Source organism: Episyrphus balteatus, chromosome 3, assembly GCF_945859705.1.
Source record: "Episyrphus balteatus chromosome 3, idEpiBalt1.1, whole genome shotgun sequence".
Taxonomy (NCBI): domain Eukaryota; kingdom Metazoa; phylum Arthropoda; class Insecta; order Diptera; family Syrphidae; genus Episyrphus; species Episyrphus balteatus.
Genome location: NC_079136.1, coordinates 44,610,249 through 44,637,438, shown reverse-complemented (window position 1 = coordinate 44,637,438; position 27,190 = coordinate 44,610,249). Strand labels below are relative to the sequence as shown.

At 29.7% G+C, this 27,190-nt stretch overlaps 1 protein-coding gene across 1 annotated transcript in view; it reads right to left on the bottom strand.

The window, feature by feature from the left end:
- LOC129915547 (uncharacterized) overlaps positions 1-27,190 on the bottom strand; it is a 505,115-nt gene that overhangs the window by 369,698 nt on the left and 108,227 nt on the right. The window contains exon 2 of the mRNA XM_055995150.1: positions 19,098-20,005. Coding sequence (XP_055851125.1) covers positions 19,098-19,454 — 357 coding nt within the window. The 5' untranslated portion in view covers positions 19,455-20,005. The remainder of the gene's footprint in view (positions 1-19,097; positions 20,006-27,190) is intronic.

The window sequence follows — 27,190 nt, the reverse complement described above, 5'->3', positions numbered from 1 at the left end:
ATTTATTGCAAATAAAAAAAAAAAATAAAAATAAAAAATTCATTGCAAATGAAAAATATTTGCATTAAAAATAAATTTGTATTGCAACTGAAAAATATTTGCATTGAAAAAAAAAAAAATAAAAAAATAAAAATTTATTGCAAACGAAAAAAATTTGCATTGAAAATAAAAAAAAATTATTGCAAATGAAAAAAAATTGCATGGAAAAAAAATTCATTGCAAATGAAAAATATTTGCATTAAAAAAAATTTTTTATTGCAAATGAAAAAAAAAAATTAAATTTTGGATTTTTTTTTTTTCAATGTAGAAAATTTTTGATTCGCAATAATTTTTTTCTTTCAATGCAAAATATATTTATTTGCAATAAATATTATTTTTTCAATGCAAATATTTTTCAGTTGCAATAAAAATTTATTTTTTAGTGCAAATATTTTTCAGTTGCAATAAATATTTTTTTTTCAATGCGAATTTTTTTCATTTGCATTAAATTTTTATTTTTTAATTTTTTTTTTAAAGCAAATATTTTTGAGTTGCAATAAAAATTTATTTTTTAATGCAAATATTTTTTAGTTGCAATAAATATTTTTTTTTAAATGCACATTTTTCTTAAAATAACTCTTGGCGATTTACATTTTTTTTTATAAAAAAACAGACGACCCCACTGTGCAAAAGGCGTTTCTGTTCGGACAGTTACCTTCGTTTAATACGGCAGATCTTGGATCTAAATAAAAAAAAATAAAAAAAAAAAACAATTTGAATAACAGCTTGACAGTTGTCAGGGAGTGTGTCACATACTTAGGAAATAAATATAAGGCGTTCCAGAAATAAGAACAAAAGAAATCTTGTGAATCAGTTGAGTTTTTTTTAGATTCGTAAAGAGTAAAGGAAGGTAATTTTTCACTTTACGACATGATTTGAAAAGAAGACTTTAATAGAAGTCGTGTCAAGCTTAAAATGTAGTCCAAATAGTCGGGGAGTCTGAGGAACAAAAAACAGGAAAAAAAGCAGGTGAATCCTTTTTTTAAGGATCCGTTCCCCTAGTTTCCAGTTTTGTTTTTTATCTGATTTTTCTCCAGGATTCTTAGAAAATTCATCTCAAAACTTTAACAATAACTACTATTTTCCACCTTACAAAATTGTATTAATTCTCAAAATCCTTTAAACCTTGACAATACTCTTAATTTCGTCTCAAGTAAATAACATTTAATCCCGCAAGTCCTCATTTCACATAATACTGCTAATTTTTTTTATTTCTAACCAAAAAATAACTTTCAAAATATTTGCGCCTTTATTCTGGAAAATTGTGTCAAATATATAGGCTTCAAGATGAAATATTAAACCATCACCATGGTCTCTCTCTGAACAACATGGTCACGAAAAGTCATAAGAAATATAAACAAACACAGTTTCTTTGTTCAACATTCGAATGAATGTCCGAAGCTATGAGCTTGGCGGTCGACTGTTTTTCCTTGTCAAAAATAAAAAAAAATTCCTTCAATATCACATAACCCAAACTATAATTCTCCAAACAACCACAAAATGTCCAATAAAAAAAAAGACATATCCGTATATTTTATATAGCAACAAGAGAGAAGAAAAAAAAAAAAGAATTGAATTCATTGTGGTGCCTGGATGAAATGTCTTGAATACCGGCTTTTGGGCTGTTCTGTCTGCTCCCCGACCATCAATTCACATTTAATCAACTGGCCAAAAGGATACAAAGATCAAGCGACGACGACGACGACCAAAGACCACGAATAGTTCACGATGGGCTCTATGATGACCACGGAAAAAGGCGACAAAGAGAAGAGATGGCGACATATACTTTGACGATAGCATCATTGGTACAAATCGGTGCTGGATTAGTTTATGATCCAAAAAAGAATCTCCTTGAAGGGGCCCGATACATTTTTACTTGCGATATAGGTAATATATCAATTTATGTATTCGTAAAAAAAAAAAAAAGTTGAGATAACATTTTTCCATGACATTACGATGTTAGAGAATGCCAAAAAAGTGGGTCCCGGAAGTCCGTCTGTCTGTCTATATAAGGAGCTACAGCCTAAACGAATGGACCGATTAAAGACAAACTTGGTATGTAGCGTTATTTAGGGACTCACCATAGGGGTTTTTGGAATTAATTTTTTTGGACCAAAAATAACGGTACTTGTCATATACCGATTTTAGTAAAATTGAAATATCTCGAAAACGGCTCCAACGATTTTTTTTTAATTCAAATGTGAGTTTTAAGCTAAGGTCTATCTTCTAATGAAATTTTTTTTTTTGAAACTCATTATTAACGGTGACTGCTATAGAACCGTTTTTTTTTTTCAAATCCGATTATCTCCGAAATTGCATATTCGATTTCAACGAAACTTTTTGTGAGGAAATATTTATACAATTTAAATATAAAACAAAAAAACAAATTTCCAAAAAAATAATTTTTGGATTTTTAAAAAAATTGTGAAATTTTTTTTTTGAAAAATCAAATTTTTGAAAACGGGACATTGAATTTTTTTGAAATTTTGTTTTTAGATGTTGATTAGTGATTTCTACAAAATGGCATACCAATTTTATTTTAAAACATCTTTTCCAAAAAATTATTTATAAAAAAATTAGTTTTTTAAAAAACGGCTCTAACGATTTTGAGAATTTTTTTTCTAAAAATGCATCTTAACATATCAATCAAAACTGCATACTTGTTTTGGAGGGAAAATTGATTTAAGAGCTACTCTCCAGAAGGGTTTTTATAATTAGTTTTTTTTTTACCAAAAATAACGGTACCTACCTGTCATATACCGAATTTGTAAAAGCTTATAATATTTAAAAACGGGACATTGGACAATGGCATACCAATTTTATTTTAACCCTCTACCGCATACTAACCCATATATGGTTTATCGATTTCATATCGATTTATTCCCGTTATATTAGAGCAAATGTCAAAAAGAAAAAACTATAATAAAATGATGTCTATTTTTTTATAATTAACCGGTTTTTATTATCAGTAAGAGAGTTGTGATTCGGAAATAAACTCATTGTTTCAAGAGCATGTGTAAAGTGCAAATCAGTGAATAAAAGTGTGTACTTTTCAAGTGTTTTTTATAATAAATTAGTAAGTTGCATCCAATTAAAAATAAGTTTTGTATGTATTTATTATACTTTTATATGTTTACAAAGTTTGGTTTTTGTTTTAATAATAATTTTTGTCTTTTTTGTTGTTTTTTCCAAAACACCATATATGGGTTATCATGCGTTGGCTACTTACATTACTGATTTTTGTGGGATTTTTTTTTTTTTTTTGTAAAATAAATTCGAAGACTTTCTATGGAAAAAATAAGTGTGTAAATGCTAAAACTGATGATGGCTTTCGAAGTGATGACGATCAAGCTTCAGATTCTGGCCCTTATTAACATCAAACAAGCCATCTCCGAGCACTTATGCAAATCTGTAAAACCTACAATGTCACGAAAGAGAGGATGCCTTTCAACTTTGGCAGGTGATCAGAGCAGAGATGGAACAAAACAAAGCTGAGGAAGTTATATACAAGTCATGGAAGTCCAGCCCCATCTAATCCCGAAACTCCAATTCACTCACAACAACCAAGGGCAAAAGCAGTTGAATTCAGTGCGAACTGAAAACATCGACCATATCTCTGAATGGCAAACAAAAACGTCAATATGTCAAATTTGCGGATTGAAGACGTACACAATGTGCAGAAAATGGAAGGTGTTCTTCTGCAACAATGATAAATGAAAGTGTGTTTGAATGAATTCCACGAATAAGGAAAGTCCAATGTAATAAAATAATACTTTAAAAAAATACCTTGAATGCATACAAAACCATATATGGGTTATTAATTTTTTGCTGGAAATCGCTTTGCTGCATGCTAACCCATATATGGTTTATGTTTCTAAAAATGTATATAAATGTATAAAAATAAAAATTTCTATGTAATACCTTTTTTCAACCCCTAATAAAACTAAACAATTGTTAAAAAAAAATTTTATTTCATTGCATTCTTGTTTTGGACCTCAATTTGATTTCAGATGTTGTTTAATTCCTTTAAAAACGAATTCCATTTGTTTTTTAATTTTTTTTTATAAGCCTACACTCAATTTACCAAACTTCAATATAAAAAGTGCATTTTCGATTAGTTTTTTTTTTTTTTTTTTATTTTGTTATTCAATTTTATCTTTTGGTTTTTATAATTCACAATATATTTTAACATAAAATAAACTAGGTAGAATCAAGAATAGAAATCAGAAGCTTGCTACCCTAAGAACATTTGTGTTTGAAGTTATTTACTTTCTTTCAAAAAGAATTTGGACTTAAAAATCTGCACTTACCCGATTTTCCCTTCACAATGAGATTTTATCAAAATCGATTTTCTGGGTTTTATTTGGGGACAAGACTAAGAGAAAAGTTACAATATTGGAAATCATTAACACATACCTATTTTTTCTTCAGCGAAATTAAGCAATTTAAAGCAAAATTAACCTATCATCGTAAAAGGGTGTTTTTTTTTGTGGGAATGATGGGAACTATTATAGACAGAAACCTACAACAAACGTACTGCCTTAGTACACTACTGGAAAAAATTAAGGGATCAAAAAAAAATTCCAAATTTTTGGGCAAATTTCAACAGGCCGTAACTTCGAAAGAAATGGTCGTACAAGAAATCGATAAAGAAGGAAATTGTAGCTCCAAGTGTCTAGTTTTTGGATTAGAACTTTAAAAGTTTTTAACCTCTGCGGTTTTTGAGTAATCGTAGAAAAACCAGCAACAAAAAAATTTTCAAAATTTTTTTAGTTTTTTTTTTGGTCTACGGGCGTGGAAAAAATTTTTTTTAACTTAACCACTATAAGGATCGGATACTTTGTTCATTTAGCTTTAATTCGGTTTTTTGAACACCTCGATACGTCCACTTCTCGCCGAGAATCGGTCTTCAAATGGAAAAAGATCCTTTTGTGTTTGATTATCGATATCTCAGCAACCAATGATCGCACAGAAAGTTAAAGGTGGGTTTCAAGAACTTGAATGAATTCTCCTTAACGGCTAGCCATTGCTTTTCCAAAAAAAAAAATTTTTCTTATTTTCACATGAATTTGAAAATGCAACAAAAAAAGGGCTTCTGGTGGTTTTTTGGAAAATCGAGCGCTAGATCGAAAATATTGAGGAAACCACTAATGTTAAGTGTGCGTTTTACAGTTCAATATGTCCACAAAAACCCTACAAAAAATCAAATTAATCCAGCCAGCCGTTTTTTTGTTTCACTCGATCGAATTTTTGAAAAAATTAAAGGATCACGTTTTTTGCTTTTTTTTAAATGACTTTTTTTTTAAATTTAATTAAAAGGAGATCAGTAGAATCAAGGAATACAGCTGCGGAAACGCGTTAAAAATGATTGGGCGATGGTTTCTTGAATTTCCTTAACTTGTTTAAAAAAAAAATAAAAAAAAAAAAAAAATAAAAAAAAAAATTTTTTTGTAAAATTTTTTTTTAATACTAGTTAAGGAAATTCAAGAAACCATCGCCCAATCATTTTTAACGCGTTTCCGCAGCTGTATTCCTTGATTCTACTGATCTCCTTTTAATTAAATTTAAAAAAAAGTCATTTAAAAAAAAGCAAAAAACGTGATCCTTTAATTTTTTCAAAAATTCGTAATAATAATAACGTTACATTATGTAAATGAAAGAAATCCGTAATTCTTTTTGGATGAAAGGATCTTTTATTTAAAGAAAGAAAAATTGAAGGTTTCAACTTCTCTTAAAAAAACACCCTCTCGACCAAATTGCTCTGGATTTGTTGAGCCTTTAGCTCCTAACAGATTGAAAATCTTAACTATTGGACTGATGACGATGAGTCTCAAAATATATAAATCCGGTCCTGCCTCCCCTCTTCTATTTTTGTTTCTTTATATTTTTTTTATTTTACACATAGTTCCAGCAACAGTCAGTCCGAGGTTGAGTTTGTCATTTTGTCATCGTTGTAGTTTTGTAGATTGTATATTTATTGGAGGAGTCCTACCACCAGCAGCCATATAGTTGGTCAGTTGGATGATGATTGCGACAGCAATGGCGATGGCGACTTACACTCTTACAAGGCTCGTTTATTCATTTATGTCTTATACAATTCGTATATGTTTTGTCGTGTCTGTCCTCATCGTCGTCGTTGGATGGTTTTTGGTGCCGTAAATTGGAGATAAACTTATCATGGTGGACAGTGGTCATGTCTACCATTTAAGGAGACCTATGTATATCGGGAGGTATCGTTTCATTATATTATATTTGCCCTTCTCTGCTTCTGGCTTCTTTCATGTCCATTTATTGTTCAATATACGAGTGTGTTGTATAGCTCAGCTTCTTTGTGGTTAAAATGCTGCGTTGACATGCCTTTTAATGGTTATTTTCGGTTGAGATGACAATGAATCAGAAAAAAAAAGCCGAAAGGACTACGGATTCTTCTTCTTCACTTTCGGATTAGTATCATTTGAGCCTCTTTTAAAGGTGCCGCCATTAAGTTGCATCAAAGAACACACAAGAGAATATACATTTGTTGATGCTACCTGTCACTCTTGCCACAAATCTGTAATTCTTCTTCTTTTTCTTCGTCTCCTTTAAAGAGGTCCTTGAACTTCTTCTTTTCCCACAAGTAAGATTCAGCTTTCAAAAAATTAAGCAATTCGCTAAGGCGTATAACCGTAAATATTGTAAGCCAAAAAAATTGGCGAAAATTATGATTATTGTGCGCTGGGGTGAACCCACTGCGTTCCACATGCCACATTAGAGTCTTTTTTATTAATGGACACCCGAACCCAAATACACCTGGCTCGCGGGATTTGTTTCGTTTCGTTTCGTTTTTCTTATTTTTTTGTTTTTTTTTTTTTTTTAAGAGAGACAAAGATTATGCCCCATGGTCACGACTCTGACAGATAATATAGTATCCGCTTGTAGCAGTTACATTTTGCTGTGGCTGTTTAATCGGTTGGTTTTCCACTTTCAGGTCAGCTGGTGCTGGTGGAGGTTTTTGTGTTATTATTATTTTTTTTTTTTCCTTTTTTTTCAGTTTCTTAGCAATTGCGGTTTTTGTGCGGTTCCTCTGTATATACCTTTGCAGTGAAAGCCAAAAAAATATGACATTTTTAGCCATTTCGTGTTGAGGTGTATCTTTGAGATGAAATCTTAAACCGGCTTAAAACCAATCCACACTCTGTGTGCAGTGCAAGCAGATTGCTATAAGTTTTGTGTAGGTTCTGTCTTATAAACTTCGACGACTATGACTGTGAGATGGAAGGAATTTTGGGCGCGTGCAATTTCAGATTATCGCCAGGATGGTTGAGATATTTTTGCTTTTTTTTTTTTTTCTCATTACAACAGCAGCAGCTGTGCCAATGGTAAATTGAAAAACTATGTTTATTTTTGTGTACTTAATCCGGTTTAACTTTCTAAATTATAAAATAAAACATTTCGATTGGGAATTAATTTCAAGAGTTGTAAAAATAAAACTCCCCAATGGGAATAAAAAAAGGTGATGGTAGATATTGAGATAGTTTTTTTTAGGTTTAATTGGAAAAAAAAAGTGAATTATACAATTTTAATTTACACATTCGAGTCACGGAAAGAAAATTTTGTTGATATCGAAAGTACCTAAGACATTTTGTGTCGCCTAACTTTTCAGTCTTCTAAATTAAAGTCTATCTGATCTAATTTTCGTTTGAAGCATAATTTTTTAGAGCTTTAAACTTTAAAGTTTTATAGTAGCAACATTTTATAAATGGACTCAGAAAAAGGAGCCTCCAAGAAAATTAAAACAGTCTTTTTAAATCTTTTTTTCCCTAGAAAATAAGCAAAACTGCGACTTCGAATGTCTAAATTTAAGAAACGAGGTTCAGTTGTTAGCACTGACCTGCAAAATTTTTTTTTATTGTTATCCAAAGAAGTCTTAAATTGGGTAGGCAACAGTGATAGCGAATTGATTCTGAATATCTTTTATTGTCAATAAATTAGATTTTTCCAGCTAAAAACATGATCCTAAATCCTTTTTTTTTTAAGTCAATAGAGGCACACTCTAGATCAGTGTTCATAAGAAATAAAATAAGTCAATGCTCCTATGGCAAAAACAGTTTTGAATGTATTTAAGCTTTTCAATCATCGGATCATCATTTAAACAAAAATTCCAATATTTTTGAAAAAAAAAAAAAATTCTTTAATTTTTATTTTATGTTTTCCCATAAACTAAAACATTTTTATCAATAAAAATGCATTTTTTATTTTGCTAAATATTATGATCATTTAAAATCAAAATCTTAATCCTTTAATTTGTATGCAAAAATTCGATTGAATAAAACGGCACATAAAACTGTAAAAGGCACATCATTTTTACTTGCGATATAGGTACTATAGGGCAAGTTTAGGATTCGTAAAAAAAATCGAGCTCGAGATAACAATTTTACATGACATTACGATGATGGAGAATGCCAAAAAAGTGGGTCCGACAATTCTGTCTGTCTGTCTGTCCGTCTGTCTGTCTGTCTGTCTGTCTGTCTGTGTGTACCTGGAGCTACAGTCTAAACTAACGGAGCGATTTTTTTCAAACTTGGTAGTTAACAGTTTTGGGTGATTCCCTAGAGGACAAATTGAAATTTTGTTTTTAGGACCAAAACTAACGGTACCTGTTATATAACGGAAATAAAAAAGTAAATTTTTTTCAAAAACGGCTCTAACGATTTTGATTAAAATTTTTGTGTGTAGTAAAGCACATAAAAGCTTCCTTCGGAAGTAAAAAAAATATTTTTTTAACCGTAATTAACGGTACCTGCCATAGAACGGCTTTTTTGATTTATGAATTTCTCGTAAACGACAAAACATATTTCGACCAAAATTTTTGTAAAGAAAAAAAAACATTTTTGAATTTTTAAAAAATATTTCAAAAATTTTTTTTTTTAAATCAATTTTTTGGAAACGGGTTGATAAAAAATTTTGAAAATCCGTTTTTCTGTGTAAATTAATTATTTCTTCAAAATGGCATACCAAATTTTTTTTTGAAAAATGTTAGAAATTTTTTATATATAAAAAATAATTTTTTTAAAAAACGGCTCTAACGATTTTCGAAAATTTTTTTCCAAAAATTCCTTTTTATACAAGAAATAAAATTGCATACTTAGTTTTTTGTAAAAGATCATTTAAAACGGTAGGTATTTAATTGTTTTTAAAAAAGATTTTATTTTTTTTGTACCAATTATGAAATTCCGTGTAAATATCAAATTTTCCCTTATTTTGTTCAATGAAAAGCTTTAACATTATAGTAACTTTTACCCTAAGAGCAAGTACGTGCGACCCCAGTCGTGCAATTTATTTAAATTGATGCCAAAAATAAACAAAAACTTTCTCCTAAAAACCGTGCCTGATTTTTGTGGGAAATTTATAAAAAAATTTAAAAAACTCTCTTAAATTTTTTGTGAATTTGGCGGTTGCTGAGATATTGATGGTTAAAGAGAAAAAAATTTCCCAAGTCAGTAAAACAAAAAAAAAAAAAAAAACTGGACCAATTTCATTTTGTCGTTATTCCATAAGGATGAATGAACATGTTGCTCGAAAAATGTTTTCATCATAAAATCTCAAAACTATGGCATTAGAATTTTAAAATCCTTCTTTTAAAAATTCCTGTGCGACCATTTTTTAGGGAAATGCAGTTACTTGAAAAACCTCAAAAAATTTGGAATTTTTTTGTTTCCCAACAAAAAATCTCTATCGGGGCATTTCGAAGGCGTGACAGCCCATCTCACTATTTCAGCACACACTTCGATATAGTCAGTTTTGAAAAAATTAGAATAAGACTAGAAAAGTGAGTTAAAATAAGATAAATCATCATTAAGCTTCTAAAGAATAGAGATCTTAAGTAATTCAAATTGGAGATGAATTTCCGGTGATGATTTTGGTTGCAGGCTTTTTGAGTGCAAAATGGGGTTTATAAATTTCAACAAAAAATAATTAATTTGGTTTACATTTTATTTGGACGAGCAGTCTGACAACGCACGATGCATGCAAATGTCACCTTAAAGAAAGAAAGATTTTTATTTGAATCAAATATGGGATCAGACAAGGCTGCATAATTTCACCAATATTATTTTTCTTTTTTTCCTGATAAGTAATTTCTGATGCACAAACTTAATGACCAGACATGGAAGCATTCAGTAGATTTTAAAAACAATTTGGGAAGAATTGGAACTAAAATATCTGTTCAAGTAAATAATTTTAGCAACCACTAGAAAAAGCAGAAAATTTTTAATTTCTAAAAAATATTGGGGCGTGTTCATAACAAAAATTTTAGCTGCTTTTAAGAAAAACTCAAGTTTAGGATGAATTGAGCTAAACCAAAAGACATTAACACAACCTTTGGGTAGAGAAAAACTGCTTTCTAATAATTGATATTTAAATCTAATCAAAGACTACTTTGTTATAAGGGTATATTTAAGAATCTAACACGTGAAAAATCATATCCTTTATCACGAATAAGCTTCAAACATACCGGAATCAGTTTCTAAGAAGAATCTATTTAAGAGTTTTCTGACCCAGGCGGCAGGAATTGATAGTCAATATTATACGACGAATCCAGGCATGTAAAAATGTACCGAAAACAATTAATGGAGTTAAGTATTGGAAGCCCTGTGCCCAGTGTTGCCATGAAATCATTTCGAAAAATCTGCAAAAACGACGAAAAAAAATCTGCAATGCAGATTTCTTAAAATTTGCGAGACTCGATTTGAAAAAAATTTGCGAACTGATTTCAAATAAAAAATTAATTTCGAAAGTGATTTTCCGCGCTGAAATTGAAACTGAAATTCTCCTAGAAGTGTTGCTTTATTGTATTCTTGGACTTTTTCCAATATAAAAGCAAAAATGCTCTGAGTTTTCTTATAATTTGCATTTAAGATAATAAAATCAAGAATTCAAGAAAAAATAGAACGTTATGAAAAAACTCCACCTGATTTGAAAACTTAACTCAAATAATAGGCGAAATTGTTGTTTTTGGCAAAATAAATGATGTTTTAGTTCGTTTTTGGCCTTAATTTAATTGACATTTTACTGGAGTTTTTGGAATTTAATCCTTTTGCGTCTTTAAAACGGTAAGTTTCAGCTGCAGATTAAATCTTCACTGCAGATTTATGGTTCTCAAAAGTCTGGGAATAGGTTAAAAATCTGCAAAATGCAGATAAATCTGCACTATTGGCAACACTGCCTGTGCCCTTTTTAAGAGGGCTGACTGACGTAAAGGTGTGAGGAACTGCATATCAGATGAAGGAGTAATATTACGACTTATTTCCTATGAATCTGTGTCGCTCCTATTTCAAAAACTATTACTGAGTAAATTCAATATAAGTTCAAGTGACCTCAACTCCAAAAATTTTATAAAGCGTTTCGCCCAGGTACGACAGTGGGCTCATCAGTTAGATCTGTCGTACCCTTACTAAGACGCCTTATTTTGGTCGATGTTTACCGACACTATATAAAACTCACAGCATGAATATACTGTGAATTATAATATTCTAAGGGAATTTGTTTAAATTCAGACACTTAGAAAATGTATGCAAGTGGTCAGGCTTATATAATAACGAAGAAAAAAATAACAAAAATAATAAAAAAAAAATTATTAAAATTATTTTTATTTTAAGTGGAGTGATTGAATATAATTCAATTATATTCAAGCGAAACGCTTTATAAAAATTTTTGGAGTTGAGGTCACTTGAACTTATATTGAATTATATTCAATCACTCCACTTAAAATAAAAATAATTTTAATAATTTTTTATTATTTTTGTTATTTTTTTCTTCGTTATTACTGAGTAAAGCTACTTAAATTATTTATTAAATTGAATAAGGGCCAATTTTTCAATAGTCAGTTAAACAGTCAGTTAGTACTTATTCCTAAGGATAGAGAAAAAATCAATTTTTCAACAGGCAGATATAGCTTATTCCTAAGAATAAATATATCTGCTTCTTTCAGAGACGAATAAAATTATTCTAAGGAATAATCTCAATAAAAATATTGTGTCAGTTGTCAAAGCTGTTTTGAAAGAATTTTGAAAAAAATACAGTGGAAAACAAGAAAACAAAAACAATCATGTATAAAAATGACGTTTAATTTTAAATATTTTTGAATTTGACAATTTTTTTTCGTTATTCTGTAGAATAAATTATTCTTGATTGAAAAATTCAATATTTTTATCTGATTGTTTATGAGCCTAATAACTTTATTCGTCGAACAGTTAACTGACTGTTTATTAGAAGATTGAAAAATTGGCTCTAAATAAAATAAAATCTGAAATCAAATTGCTCTCCAAAGCAAGTGTGTAGTTTTGATTGATATATTAAGATGCATTTTTACAAAAAAAAATTTCAAAATCGTTAGAGCCGTTTTTTAAAAAACTAATTTTTTATAAATAATTTTTTTGGAAAAAAGTTTTTAAATAAAATTGGGATGCCATTTTGTAGAAATCACTAATCAACATCTAAAAAACAAAATTTCAAAAAAATTCAATTTCCCGTTTTCGAAAATTTCAAATTTTTTTTTTTAAATCCAAAAATTATTTTTTTTGAAATTTTATTTTATTTAAATTATATAAATGCTTCTTCACAAAAAGTTTTGTTGAAATCGAATAAGCAGTTCCGGAGATAATTGGATTTGAAAAAAAAACGGTTCTATGACAGGTACCGTTAATAATGATTTTCAAAAAAAAATTTTATCATTTGAAGATAGACCTTAACTTACAACTTACTTTTGAATTTTTTAAACAAAATCGTTGGAGCCGTTTTCGAGATATTTCAATTTTACTAAAATCGTTATATGCCGTTATTTTTACCGTTATTTTTGGTCCAAAAAAATTAATTCCAAAAATCCCTCTGTAGAGTCGCCAAATAACGCTACATACCAAGTTTGAAATTAATCTGTCCATCCGTTTAGGCTGTAGCTTCTTATACGGACTGACAGACGGACTTCCGGGACCCACTTTTTTGGCATTCTCTATCATCGTAATGTCATGGAAAAATGTTATCTCAACTTTTTTTTTGTACGAATGCATAGGTAACTTGATATATAGTACCTATATCGCAAGTAAAAAACAAAAATAAAACAAAATCAAATTCCGCCAAATTAAACACAATTGCACATATTAATAAATAATGCGCAAATTGTATCCACTTAAAAATTCTGTGTTAGATTTAAATCTAATTTTCGATTTTAATTGTTTCTAAATAATTTATTAGTTTTGTTTGTTTGTGAATAAGTGAATTAGCGAATCATTAGCTTGTCCAATCAGGAAATTTAATTAAACATACACAGACACTTGTTTGTGGGTGTAAATAAATACTTAACCACCTACATGAGTCTATTTATATTGAATAAGCTCAACGTGTCATCTAATTTATTTTGTCAAAATAAAAGATTCAACATAAATTTTTGTTTTTTTTTTGTACACTTAACTAATTGCAAAAATGTTATATTTCCTGATGGGCCTTAGAACGAAGATCTATTCAAACCCTCTTTTGAGTCGGTATATTCTTATGGATAGTTTTCTAGAGCAAGGACCTCCAACTATAAAGTGTCATTTTATTTGAATATTTCACACACTTGACTAATGAGCTGCTCCTACTTCAGAAAAGAGGTAGGTATTTAATTGCATCAAATTCCGTGGCACTATTCTCAATAGCTATATAAGCTCTTCTTCTCCTACCTTTTTTCTACAACAGCTATAGCACACACATAGGTCGATGGCTCCTCTCCTTCTTTCTCTCTAATTAAAGGCTTCGAAATTTGATCCTTGACAAAATGTACCAAATTAATTCCAAATTCCAACACACACATATGAAAGAAGGTGGTAGGTATTGGTGCATAGAGAGAGTGATATCATGCACAGAAGAAGAAGGGAAATAGGGGGGAGGGGGTCTGACAACCTCTTAACCCCATATCCAAATGAATAGTTTCGCTTCCTGGCACCCAACGCGCTCGCTGCAGCGTTGCACATATTAAAAACCCACCAAACCAACGACGACACAACGAGTAGGAGTAAAATATTTCTGAAAATAAATTAATGCAACACTGAAGTTGAAGAAGAGAAATAAAATAAAAGAAATGGAAAAACCGAAAAAAACTCCATCACAAAACGTCTCTGATGGAAGAAGACTCACACACAGTCAGCCAGCACATATAAATATATGGGGGCATCGTGTCGCGGGCATTTAAGCGAGTTGCATCCTTTATTTGAGGTGCCTGCTGCAGCTATCAGCTATTCAGCTAGGTATAGAGCTCCTCGAAGTTCGTTCGCCAAGACGAACGATGACAGCTTGAAATTAAAACGTGCGACAGCGACAATGACAACGGTGCCAAGGCACAAAACTCCAGCTCCAGCACGACGACATACGACGACGACGACAACGAAGACTTTTCTACGTGGTGGGCGTGTGGGTCTTTGTGGGGACTTAAATCAAATCACGTCTGCTAATGACGACGACTGTCAAACAAGCTGGCAGGTTGTTGTTCTGCTGGTTGGTTAATGGTAAGTTAGTTGGTTGGCGCATAGTCTGCGGGACAATCGGAAGATACCATCACACAACGGCAGAGTGCACACAAGAGCAGATTGTCAGATCAGCGCGAGGCTTCCTTTTTTTTTTGCTTTCCCAGAGCGCGATCTGAGAGGCTTTTGTCTTCGTCAATACCACCACTGCCAACTTTATCATCATCATTCTCGCAAAGGGTAATTATTTTCTAATTAAAGACGACGACGTAGAAAAAGAAGATGTATATAATCTGAGGAATACATCAGACCATGTTCCATCAGGCATTTGGAGCTACCTACGAGCTCCATCACACGACAAAGATACATTCATGCTCGCATTTGTTCAATGTGTCAAACTAATAATGGCAGAGGTTTTTTTTCTGTTTTTTTTTTTATTCCTTTGAGTGATTTGAAGGCAGACTCATGGGCCTTCTGCTGATGATGATGATGATGATGCAAGTGGATATTATAGTGATGGTGGGCGGCATTTGGAGATTTGCATTATTTACACAAACGTGCCATATTGCATCAAGAAGAAAAAGAAGAAGAAAAAGCAGAAGAAAAATTAAGATAATTGGGCAAACATGCAAAATCAAACAAAAGAATGAATGAAATGTTAGCTATAGCTGGCTAACAAAAGCCATAAGAAAAATAACCCAACACTCTATTCTATAGAAGTTTTGTGGGCGACTTGATAAGTAGGTATAAGTTTACTGTTTTTTTCTCGATTTTTTTTTTTTTTTTTTTTTTTGTTAGAAGGGATATTTTTTTGAGGACATGTGAATTAGATGAACTTTTGTATGTGAGAGTATATATGTATATGAATTAGAGAACTCGGTGATGAGTGGGTGTTGTAGATTTTGAAATTATATATGAATAAGCCTTCCGGGATCGAGATTACATCCGGCTTATGAGAGAAAAATACAAAACTGGGGATAATTACTTAATTATAAGACAGAGAAAAAAAAAAGTCAATCTCGCTGATGATGTGTTCGTGACTTTTGACTCTACCTAGTTTTTTTTTTCAAGGAGTATGGGAAAGATTTAATGACTCGAAAGTTCACTATACACTATTTGAGAATTCATTAAAAAATGAGACATATGCAAACGTGCTAAGGGATTAATCATTATTAACGGTACCTGCCATAGAATTTCTCCCAAATGAATAATTCAATTTCAACGAATCTTTTTACACTTTTGAAAAAATTATATTTGGATTATTAAACAAATTTATCTCCGTGAAGCCAGAACTGTGAGAAATCCCCTTTAAATCTACAAAAAGAATTTTTTTTATAGCAACTTTCTTACAAAATATCGTTTTTTTTTCTAAAATCCCCAAAAAATATATATTTTTTTTTTTTTTTTCAAAAATCCAAACGACCATTATTTGCCCATCAAGAGCAATGGATACATACCAATAATAATTTTTGTCCACTTCAATTAGGAGCTATTAAAAAAAAAAAACAGATTTTCAAAATTCCCTTAAAAAAATACGCATACACCACAGTGTACCTAATGAAAATTTCAAAGTCCCTAAAATCCTCAAAAATTATTTTTTTTTTTAAATTCACATTCCTGTCACAAACTCATCGTTTGTCCACCCTAAAATTAGGGGATATTTAAAAAACAAAATTTGTACTGAAAAATTTAGTAACATAAAGTCCCGAAAAAAAAAAAATTTTCCAAACATTTTACAACTAAATCTTATTCAAACTTGAACTATTTTTATAAACTAAAAAACTATAGGAACAAACGAAATTCGTAATTTTTTTTAAGTGATTTTTGATCAGCTGTTTCTTAGTGAAAAATAATCCTATCATGACAAAATAAAAAGCATGGGAAAGCTTAATTTTTCTTGTTTTGAAATACATATTTTATTTCAAATTGTGAAAAATCATTACAAACTATCCCAAAACCAAAATTTTCCAATTTTTTGTTCTTATTTTTTTATGGGAACATTTTTTTTTTATAAAATATGTATTATTTTTTGAAAGGCTATTCATTAAGCTTAAAGGTACTATTTGTTGACTCTTCTACATTTATTTAGACTGCATTATAAGTTATCAAACAAAAAACCATCCTTTTGACTTTCACTATCCACAACAAAAACATTTGAAATTTGATTACATTTTTGAAAAAACAAAAAAACATTGATAAAAATGTTTTTACAGAAAAATTAAAAATTTCCAGGATTTGATAACGGGTTTTTGTAGAGGAGCTCAATACAAACATTTTTTTCTTTGGGAGGGGTGTCTATCTCCCCCCGTTTAGGTGGGAGGGGCATTTTTCTAAAAAAAAAAATTATCAAAATAAAAAAAAATTATTAAAAAACAACGGCAACACTTATAGTAATAAATGATACCATTTCCGAAAGGAAAAATTGTACATTTGATTCTAATTTTTAAATCAATATAATATAACCAATAGTTTTTGAAATAATCGATTTCAAAGTTAAAAATAGGCGAAAAAAAATTTAAAACTATTTCTGTCCAGACTGTGAATTTTAGTAAAAAAAACTACTCACACAGAAAACTGCCTCAATTGATTCCTTATCGAACAGTGAAAACTATATGTTTCTATGTCTTCTAGTTTATGAGAAAATTGAAAAATAAAAACAAATAAAAACAAAAAATATTTTGAAAAAAGAAAAATCTCATAAAATAATTTTACAATTTTCTCATCCTATCAGAAACTGTAAAAAAATCGAAAATGGGTAAAAAATTGTTAAAGCTAGAATTTTTTCAATGGGTGAAGGTAAAAAAAACCGTTTTTTGGCCGTAACTCCAGATTTTGGGGGTGTTAGGGGATTTTCAAATACCGTTTCGTAATCAGTGCGACTAGCTCTACAAAACCTGATAGGTCTCCGCCCGCGTATATTTTGAAACCTCATTTTTGTAACACCGTGTAATTTTTGATGATTTTATGGGACTTTGAATTTTTCAGTACAAATTTTGTTTTTTGCATATCTTATAAACGTAGTATAAACAAACGACGAACGAAAATTTTGGGTGGACAAACATGGACAAACATGGAAAAACGGTGGACAAACGAATAAGACAAGTTTAGTTCCAAAATTTTTTGGTAAAATTTTATTCAGATTTGAAAAAAAATCAGACTTCCTATATTTCCTTTTCCAGGAAAAAGCCTATCTCTTTCCTGTACTAATCGGTAAATGTTGAATAGGGTCACAATTTACGACAGCAATAAGTTTTGAAAACTTATCTTACCCAAGTTTTCAATTCTTTACATTCATGCTTTTGACCTGAGGAGGACGGTATCATATCAAATTTAAAAGCTTGTATCTTCAGATCTATCCATTGGACAGCAACTGAAATGCTCTATCCTCAAAGCTTATACCATTATTAGCAATGATTTAAGAAAATGCTTACTTTCGTATGCATTTACTCATGTTAATGATGATTTCTGGGTTAATATTAATGATCAAAACTTGGTAAAGGTCTTTATTTTTAGAACTGAGTTTAAAAAATGTTGATTTCGTTTTCAGTTGCTCAGATATTAATTTTGTCATTTTTAACGAGTTGTTTGCCCAAAGTTAAAAAAAACGTAATCCTTGCAATAAATATCGCATATATGTTTGGTTTGAATAAAGGCCTGAATTAATAAAACCGAAAAACATTAAAAAAATATCAACAACAAAAATCTAATTTTCCTAAAAAACCGTTTTTATTTTTTTTAATGTAGGTAAGCTCTTTCAACTTGGTAAAATTTTATTCAACACTTCAGACTGTACAAATAAGAGAGGTACCTAATAAACAGACAAACCTAAACAACTTCTGTTTTCTTTTGACCTTAAATAAAAAACCATTTGAATAAAATAAAATATTTAAATCTTTCATCTAAATACAGTTTTAAGCTCCTTTTTTTTATTCAACTTAAAAGCAATCGCCACCGCCTCCCAAATGTGGTCCACAAAAAAATAAAAAAAAACTTCTGCACGACATCTTCTTGTATCTTAACACAAGCGTGCGAAAAGGTCTTAAATTAAACAAAGGACTATATAAGTGGGACAAGGGGGCATATTATACATAGCAACAACTCTTACCAAAAATAATATATACAAAATGAGTTAAGCCCAACGAAGAAATTCAAAAGAAAAAGCGCACAACGCGGAAATTGAATTGAAATAAAGTTCATTAAATATGCAAATGTGGTTAGGTTTTGGGTTGTGTTGTTGTGTCTTCGCTAAAAAAAGGCTACAATTTTTTTGTATCCTCACACACTTTTTCACATCCAAGTCATTAAGATGGGACACGTACAGTCAATACACCCTAACACACACACACACAAAAACAGATATCTACAAATAAACAAAAAGTCTTGTGTGTTGAATATCTCTAAATTTCCTTTTGTTCAACTTCGTCCTTTTTTGATTCTTATAAATCCCACATCCCAACATCAAAAAAAATGCGGGTGTACCTATCTCATTCATTTACACAACAAGATAAATGCAAATTTGTCAAAAAAGATACAAAAATATCTTAAAGATACATATATTTGATGGCCAAGCATCTTATCACTTACCGGTGTTGAATATGGATGGGATGTCAATCGTATCGCATCCGTTTCCAGCTGCTCCCTCAGGATCAGTTCCAATTCATTGGGTGGTGTTTCACAAAGTATCTCCGTACTCCCAGACAACGAATTCGGATCGTTCAACATAAAATACACACTTGCCGCACCTTTTTCCCGCAATTGCCTTATACTTTTTAGCAATTTATGACGATGTGAAGTATTTTCGACACCGATCGCATCCAAATCGGGATCACCGACTTGTTTGCAAATCTCCAAATCATCATAACCGTTATCGAGAAAACTCTCCGCATATTGGGCCAATCCGAGGGCACGTAACCACTCGCAAACGATATTACTAACGGCCATTCTGTGGATGGTGGGTTAATCCGAATTTATTTATTAGCGGCGACGAACCGCTTTCAATAAAAAAAAAAAAAACTAAAAATTGACTATGGTTATAATCAATATGGCTACCGATCGATGGATTTTAGATGAGATACGCGTGTCAGAGGATAGATGGCGCAGAATGGCTTTTCTTTGAATTAAACATAGGATTTTGTGAATTATTTTCTCGCAACTTGAAGGAAATATTTGTAAGAGAATACAAAAAAAAGAATATAGAAAAATCACGACGATTTATACGGCAACGCGACGACACGACACGATCGAACGCACGGGGATCGTTCTACAAAAGAATGTATCTTTTCTTCTTTGAATCGGTGAAATTCGCGGTTTGAGGCGTTTAAGATAGATTGATTGATGGTCGATTATTATAGTTTCGTTCTTCTTCTATACACGATCGATCTTTCAGATGAACTATTTCACGATCAACTTGAGTCTTCAGAATTTTGTTGTTTTGTTCTTTTGTTGGTGGGACTGTTTTAGTGTTGTTGTTTTTTCTTGTTGGATGGATAAATCTGTAAAAAGAAGCAAATGAAAAGAAAAATCATTAAAAAAAAGATCTTGCAGATATTTTATCTTCACAGAGCTCGTACATTCAGAAAGAATCTTGTCTAGTACAGTTTGATTTATTACTTTTTTTTGTACTGTACCTAGGTATTTTTGACAAAAAGGTATGAAAGAGGAAATACTAAATCACTTCAATGAAGGACAAAATGTAAAATAATAAAATTAAAAAAAAAAAAAAAACTTGGAGTATATTAATCTGAAATGTGACAGTGAGACGTTGTCGTCATGAGATCTGAATTCAAAGTGAGTTCAGTTTGTTTTGATTCCTTAATTTTTTTTTATTATTTTGTTCCCTCTTTTAACCATAACCAGTTACAAAAATTCCTTTATTTTTTTTTTTCTTATATGGGAGTATATACCTTTAATTGTGCCTGCATAAATTTTAAGATGCCATCATTTGAAATCAAAGCAATTATGTATTTTCAATCAAAATAAAAAATATATTCAAATTGTGATAATAAACAATTTAAATCGATTATTTCAATAGCGCCATCAATTTAATTTCGACAACAACTTGATTTCGAATTTGTTTGGTTTTAATTCCTATACAAAATTTAATTAAGGGGTAAATTTATGGATTCAGAATTAAATTGAATAAGACAAACTTTGCGTTTACGGGTCGATAAATAATTAGAATTAGAATTTTTTTTCGAACCACAAAAACATATGTATTTCAAATAGAAATATCGTCAACAAAAGAAAATTTTATTTCCAAAACATTTCACTTTGTTTAAAATCGAGATTTTTTTTAAATCCGAACTCTAAGGCACATCTGCTGATTTGTCTAGTCTCTATAGTTAGAGAATATTCAGTATCTCTTCACAAAATAAAGTAGTGTCCTTTTTAGCGAAATTTTAAATATTCGAGATTTTTGAAACACTACAATTATTGCGACAATTAAGAAGCTGAACATCGAGCAAAATCTGTAGATCGTGAATAAATAACAAGATATAGGGTTTTCATTATTATCATCTTCGGTTTGACCTTGAAAATCGCGACTTGTGGACATGAGATTTTATTAGACATGTAACTCGGTTAAACCACCTAGAATTTATAGGCTGTCAAAGTTCAAAAATTCCATTTTTTTCGTTATTTACCCAACTTCGACATCAAATTAAAGTATATATTTTCACAACAACATGCTGTTTTAAAAATATATTCTAAAACAATATTTATTTCCAAATCAAACGAGGTATTTTTTTATGAAAATCAGTTTAAAATTGGCTTTGAAAAAAAATTTTACGATTTCAACCCAGATTCAGAAATTCAAACTTTTAGGTATAGAACAAAAACGTTTTATTTGGCGTGCAGTAGGATAACTTGGGCGCTAGGATTTGATAACGGGTTTTTGTAGAGAAGTTCAATACAAACATTTTTTTCTTTGGAAGGGGGGTCTATCTCCCCCCGTTTAGGTGAGAGGGGCAGTTTTCTAAAAAAAATTATCAAAACAAAAAAAAATTATTAAAAAACAACGACAACGCTTACATTTAATTCAAATTTTTAAATCAATATATTATAATCAATAGTTTTTGAAATAATCGATTTCAAATTTAAAAATAGGCGCAAAAAAAAATGTTTAAAACTCATTTTATACTATTTTTCTCCAGACTGTTTTTCCAGAAATACGAAAATTCAAAACGCTCAAATCTAAAGATCGACCTTTGAAACTAATTGCAATCGTTTTTCTACCTCGAGTTCATGGAAATAAAAATTAATAGTTTCTTTACCTTAAGTGAAAATTTAAAAATCTTGTAAAATCGTGTAAAAAACTTTAAATTCGATTAAGACTATAACCTTGGGGTAGTAGTGTACAAATCAAGACGAAATCGTCAATCTACAAATTTGAAACTTATAGTATAGAACTTTTCGTAAAACAATTTTACAAAATTTTACAATAGGTATCTGAAAGGTGATTTTTATATCCTATTTCGCATTTTCAACTTCATTGCACAAACTAGGATGTAAGCAACTACGTATGTATATAATATATGTATATTATTGTGATTAGGACCGTATTCGTTTTTTGACAATATTTCTCAACTTATTTCATCCAAATGTATCATTTTAGATTTGAAATTTTTATGTATAAGGGAGGTGGAAAATTTGATGTCCAGGCATTTTTTAAAAATCAAGATAACATTTATTAAAGTTTTTTTTCTCATTTACCAATTAAAATAGTAGGCACGCATCTACGAATATATTTGTTTCGGTTAGAAAAGTTTAAATTTCTTTTTTATTGCATATTATATACCCAAAAACAGCGTTCCCGGACATGTCCATAACTCAAAAACTGATACTCAAATGACTTAAAAACAAAAAAAAAAAAATCATGTGTGCAAGTCACACGTGGTAGAAGTGAAACCTTAAAAAATATTTCTTGCAAAAAAAAAATTGAAAAAATCTACCTATTTTTATTCTATCACCTTCAAATCCATGTTTTTTATAAGACAACCTAGATAAATTTTATATCATCTGAAAGCTTATTGTCTTAGCTCAAAATATATATATATCGATCAAGTCTACAAGACATCTACAAAAAGAGCTAGAATTTTTGAACTCGATCAATTTCCACAAAAAAAGCGAAAAAACATGTATTTTTATATTCTCACGCTATTAAATCCATTTTTTCCCCGAACAACCTATACAAATTTTTACACCATCTGAAAGCTTATTGTCTTAGCTCAAAATATATATATCGATCAGGTGTATGAGACATCTACAAAAAGAGCTAGAATTTTTTAAACTCGATGAAATTTCATCCAAAAAGCAAAAAAAAAACATTTATTTTTATGTTCTCATGTTATTAAATCAATTTTTTTTTTTGATCACCTATAAAAAATTTTATACCATGTGAAAGCTTATTGTTTCACCTTTTGTAATGATGTATAAATCTTATTTCAAAGATGTCTACAAGAGAAGTTAGAATTTTTTAAAGTCAACCATGTCGAATTTCCAGACTGAGATTACGGTACTTCCTACACTGGTAGCTAGTCATTGCCAACAGATCTCCACAGGTGTTTTGAGGTATTTTTTAATTTTTTTTTTCAATTTAAGATTGTGTAACTTGTAGAGCACGTAACGTTATGTATGATATATCAAATAAAAGGTTATGTTATCAGCATGCGTATCAAAGTTAAATCAAATTTGTATGTGTACTAGATCAAAAGATATAACGTGTGTTGGAAAAGAACATCTTTTTACCGTTATCTCCAAATTTTGAATATGAAATTAATTGAAATTTTGTACAATTATAATTTATTTAATTACCTATCTACAGTACAAATTTCATTTATCTATCTATTAAAACAAAAAAGTTATAACAAGTTGAAGTCGTGTCGCGTTTTCGTTTCATCTTGTTTCAAATCACTACGATACTAAAGAAGTTTTCACTTCATTTATTATGTTATTTTGTATACATTAATAAAAGTTGTCCCAAGAAAAATGACGCATAAAACCAACATTTCTCAATGTATCAATATTTTAATCTTCTAACTTACAAATTGTGCTGCAAGCAGTTTTTAAAGTTGCTTTTATACAGATTTATCATTCCACGCTTATTTTTATGGATAAATATATAAAATGTATGTAAGAAGCTAGTTTTAGTTTCATTTTTAAGCAGCGTACATCAATTAACCGTCATTCTGTTAACGTTTGTTTTGGGGTATAGTTAGATTGAAATTTTATTTTTGAAGTGAAAACCTCTTTAGTATCGTAGTGATTTGAAACAAGATGAAACGAAAACGCGACACGACTTCAACTTTTTTGTTTTAATAGATAGATGAATGAAATTTGTACTGTAGATAGGTAATTAAATAAATTATAATTGTACAAAATTTCAAATAATTTCATATTCAAAATTCGGAGATAACGGTAAAAAGATGTTCTTTTCCAACACACGTTATATCTAGTGCACATACAAATTTGATTTAACTTTAATACGCATGCTGGATAACATAAACTTTTATTTGATATATCACACATAACGTTACGTGCTCTACAAGTTACACAATCTTAAATTGAAAAAAATTTAAAAATACCTCAAAACACCTGTGGAGATCTGTTGGCGATGACAAGCTACCAGTGTATTAAGTACCGTAATCTCAGTCTGGAAATTCGACATGGTTGACTTTAAAAAATTCTAACTTCTCTTGTAGACATCTTTGAAGTAAGATTTATGCATCATTATACAAGGTGAAACAATAAGCTTTCACATGGTACAAAAATTTTGTATAGGTTGTCAAACAAAAAAAAATTGATTTAAAAGCATGAGAACATAAAAATAAATGTTTTTTTTTTGCTTTTTGAATGAAATTTCATCGAGTTTACTTATGGCCTAAGAAATAAAGTTATATTTGATTTATTTAAGACCTACTCTTTTAGTTTCATAATTATTATAAATATACATATATTATTATAATATATCATTCACATTGATACTATTTTTTAGACCCCTAAAGTCGTTTTAAAGAGATCACCACCATTTCCAGGAACGTTTTTCTAGTACTAATTTTTGGGGTTTTGCGAGGTTTTGGGTTTTGGGGTTTTTCTAGTACTAATTATTGGGGTTTTGCGGTAAATTAAAAATTCATGAACCGACAAATTATGGCTAAAGCGAACATTTGAGCATGAAATTTTTACCATAAAACAAAGTTGATTTTTTAAGAATTCATTCATCGAAATTTCCCACCTCCATGATTTTGACCCATAAGTATCTCATTACCCTGGTCGAAATAGCCTTCCAATGAATATTTTACACACAAAAAAAAAATTAAGTTCAACACCTAACCAAGAGAAATTCAAGATCTAATAGATTTAGGTAGATAAAATGAACCATTTATTGTTATTGTCATTAATTCAATAGTTTCCTTTATCGAATATGTCTAGGCCCAAAAAGCAAGAAAATAAATCGATTTTCTTTTTTAAAATGTAACTTATCGTGCTACTTTAAAAAATAATTATTTCCCCAAACCACTAAAATCTGATTCATCAAATAACTATTAATCTTTAAACCATCGCTTCTGTCATCCTAATTAGAAAACCCATACTTTTACTTTACCACAGAACAAAAAAAAATAAAACCTTAAATCGATGAATATACTTTTATTTTTACTCAAGAAAATTCAGATATTGATCTCTTAATCGAAGTACTCAACTTTCCCCTGAAGCAAGTCACACCAAAGTCTGCAGGCCTAAAAGATATGAAAATGTTTTTTTTTTTTTTCTTCCACCTGCATTCACTTATTCATGACTTGATCCTAATGGATACATTTATCATCAAAAAGAATCTTTCAAAAAAATATAGAAGAAAACAAATGATGTCGTCATTGGTAGTCTCCAAGTGATTAGCTTGTCTAGAGTGGGTCAACATACTTCAAGTAAAATTAATACAAAAAAAAAAAAGAGAAACTAATAGGAAATGAACAAAAAAAATTCCTTTAAGCTATAGGAAGCCCTCTTTGAAAATAGAAGGAAAAGGTATCTATCTATCTGAACATCTATCTTAAAACCCTGATGCTCATGGGGAATTAAAATGATTTAATATGGGAACGTGATGTTTTATTTATATTTATTATTTTGTAAGAATAAGAAGTTTTGAATGTGTGTGGCAAAGTAAATTTATATGTGGGTTTAATTTTAATGTTTCCTTTGTGGTTTTTTAAAGATTTATTTACTCAGAATATTTATTTTTATTAATGAAAAATAAATTCAATAGTTTTTTCGTATGAACTCTGCTGTAGACTGTTACGAGAGCGTCTTGAGTGTCACTATTTGTGTTATTTATTAGTTATTACTATTTTAGTGTTTCAAATTTGTATATAATTAAAGAACGTTCCAGTTGACAAATCACACCCAACTAAAGTTTTCTAATTTTAAGTGATAACCACAGACAGCTGGACACAGAAAAATTAGTAACATTAACCTAGTTGGGCATTAATTCTGGTTCTAAGAAAAAATAAATCGAAAAAATTGTGGGTAACACTTTTTCAAACCATTTCAGATATCATCAAACTTTTGCAGAAACATTTCTGGGTCAAAAAAGATCAAATACTAAGGACAATTTTTTCGCAAAATTGCTTAATTGAAATCAATTGATTTTAAATGAAAAGATATGTACAATATTTAAGGGAAAATTCGAAAACAAATCACTTTTACTGTCACGACATTGACCGATACGTATTTTCCAAAAAAAAAAGTCAAATTATTATGAATCTTCTTGAAACCAAATCATAAATGATTATGTTTCATAGCTTTAAAATAAAATGTTAATTTTATCAAAATCAAATTAACAACTAAATTTTGGTTAAATGACATTTTTTTGTCATCTTAAAAGGTCCCATTAATACTGATCAAAGTATTTATTTATAGTTAACATATTATTAAACAGGAATTATGAAAATTAAAACATGAAAACGCATGACAAATGACTTAACATTGTCGATAAATATCTATCTCACATTATTCAATTTAATTTATGTATGACAAACTCATAGATAATAATCACCATCATTCCGAAAATAATATAATAAAATATTTAAATTTAAACATACCCAGCTTACACCTTTGTTTTGTCAACACATACCTAATCTAATTAATTTTCAACCAAAAAAATAAAAGACATGAGAGAATCTCGATTCTCCTTAAATGAATAAAATCTCTCTCATCAAAAAGCACAAAAAAAAAAAACAAATAAAAATTCCAAACAAAAATAAATAAATATTGAATGAAAGCACCAATAACCACGATGAATATTTATAAAAACAAAAACATGAAGAAAAAAATTGTTATTTATGATGAATTAAGTGGCAAAATGGGTTGTATATGATAGCTCAAAAAAGCTTGTTTTTAGCAGTTTTTAAGTAACAAAAATAATGATTCGATCTTTTAATTTTGAAATGAATAATTTTTGAAATAAGGAATTTAAATAAATACAATTTTTAAGAAAGAAGTATTTAAAAAAAAAATTCAAAATCGTTATATAGTCGTTTTTTTTTAAAACCTTATTTTTAAAATAAAGTTGACAAGCCATTTTGTAGCAATTATTAATCATCACATAAGACCAAATTAAGAAAAAAATCAGTGTCCCTTTTTCGAAAAAATCCATTTTTCAAAAAAAAAATTAAAATCACTCACTT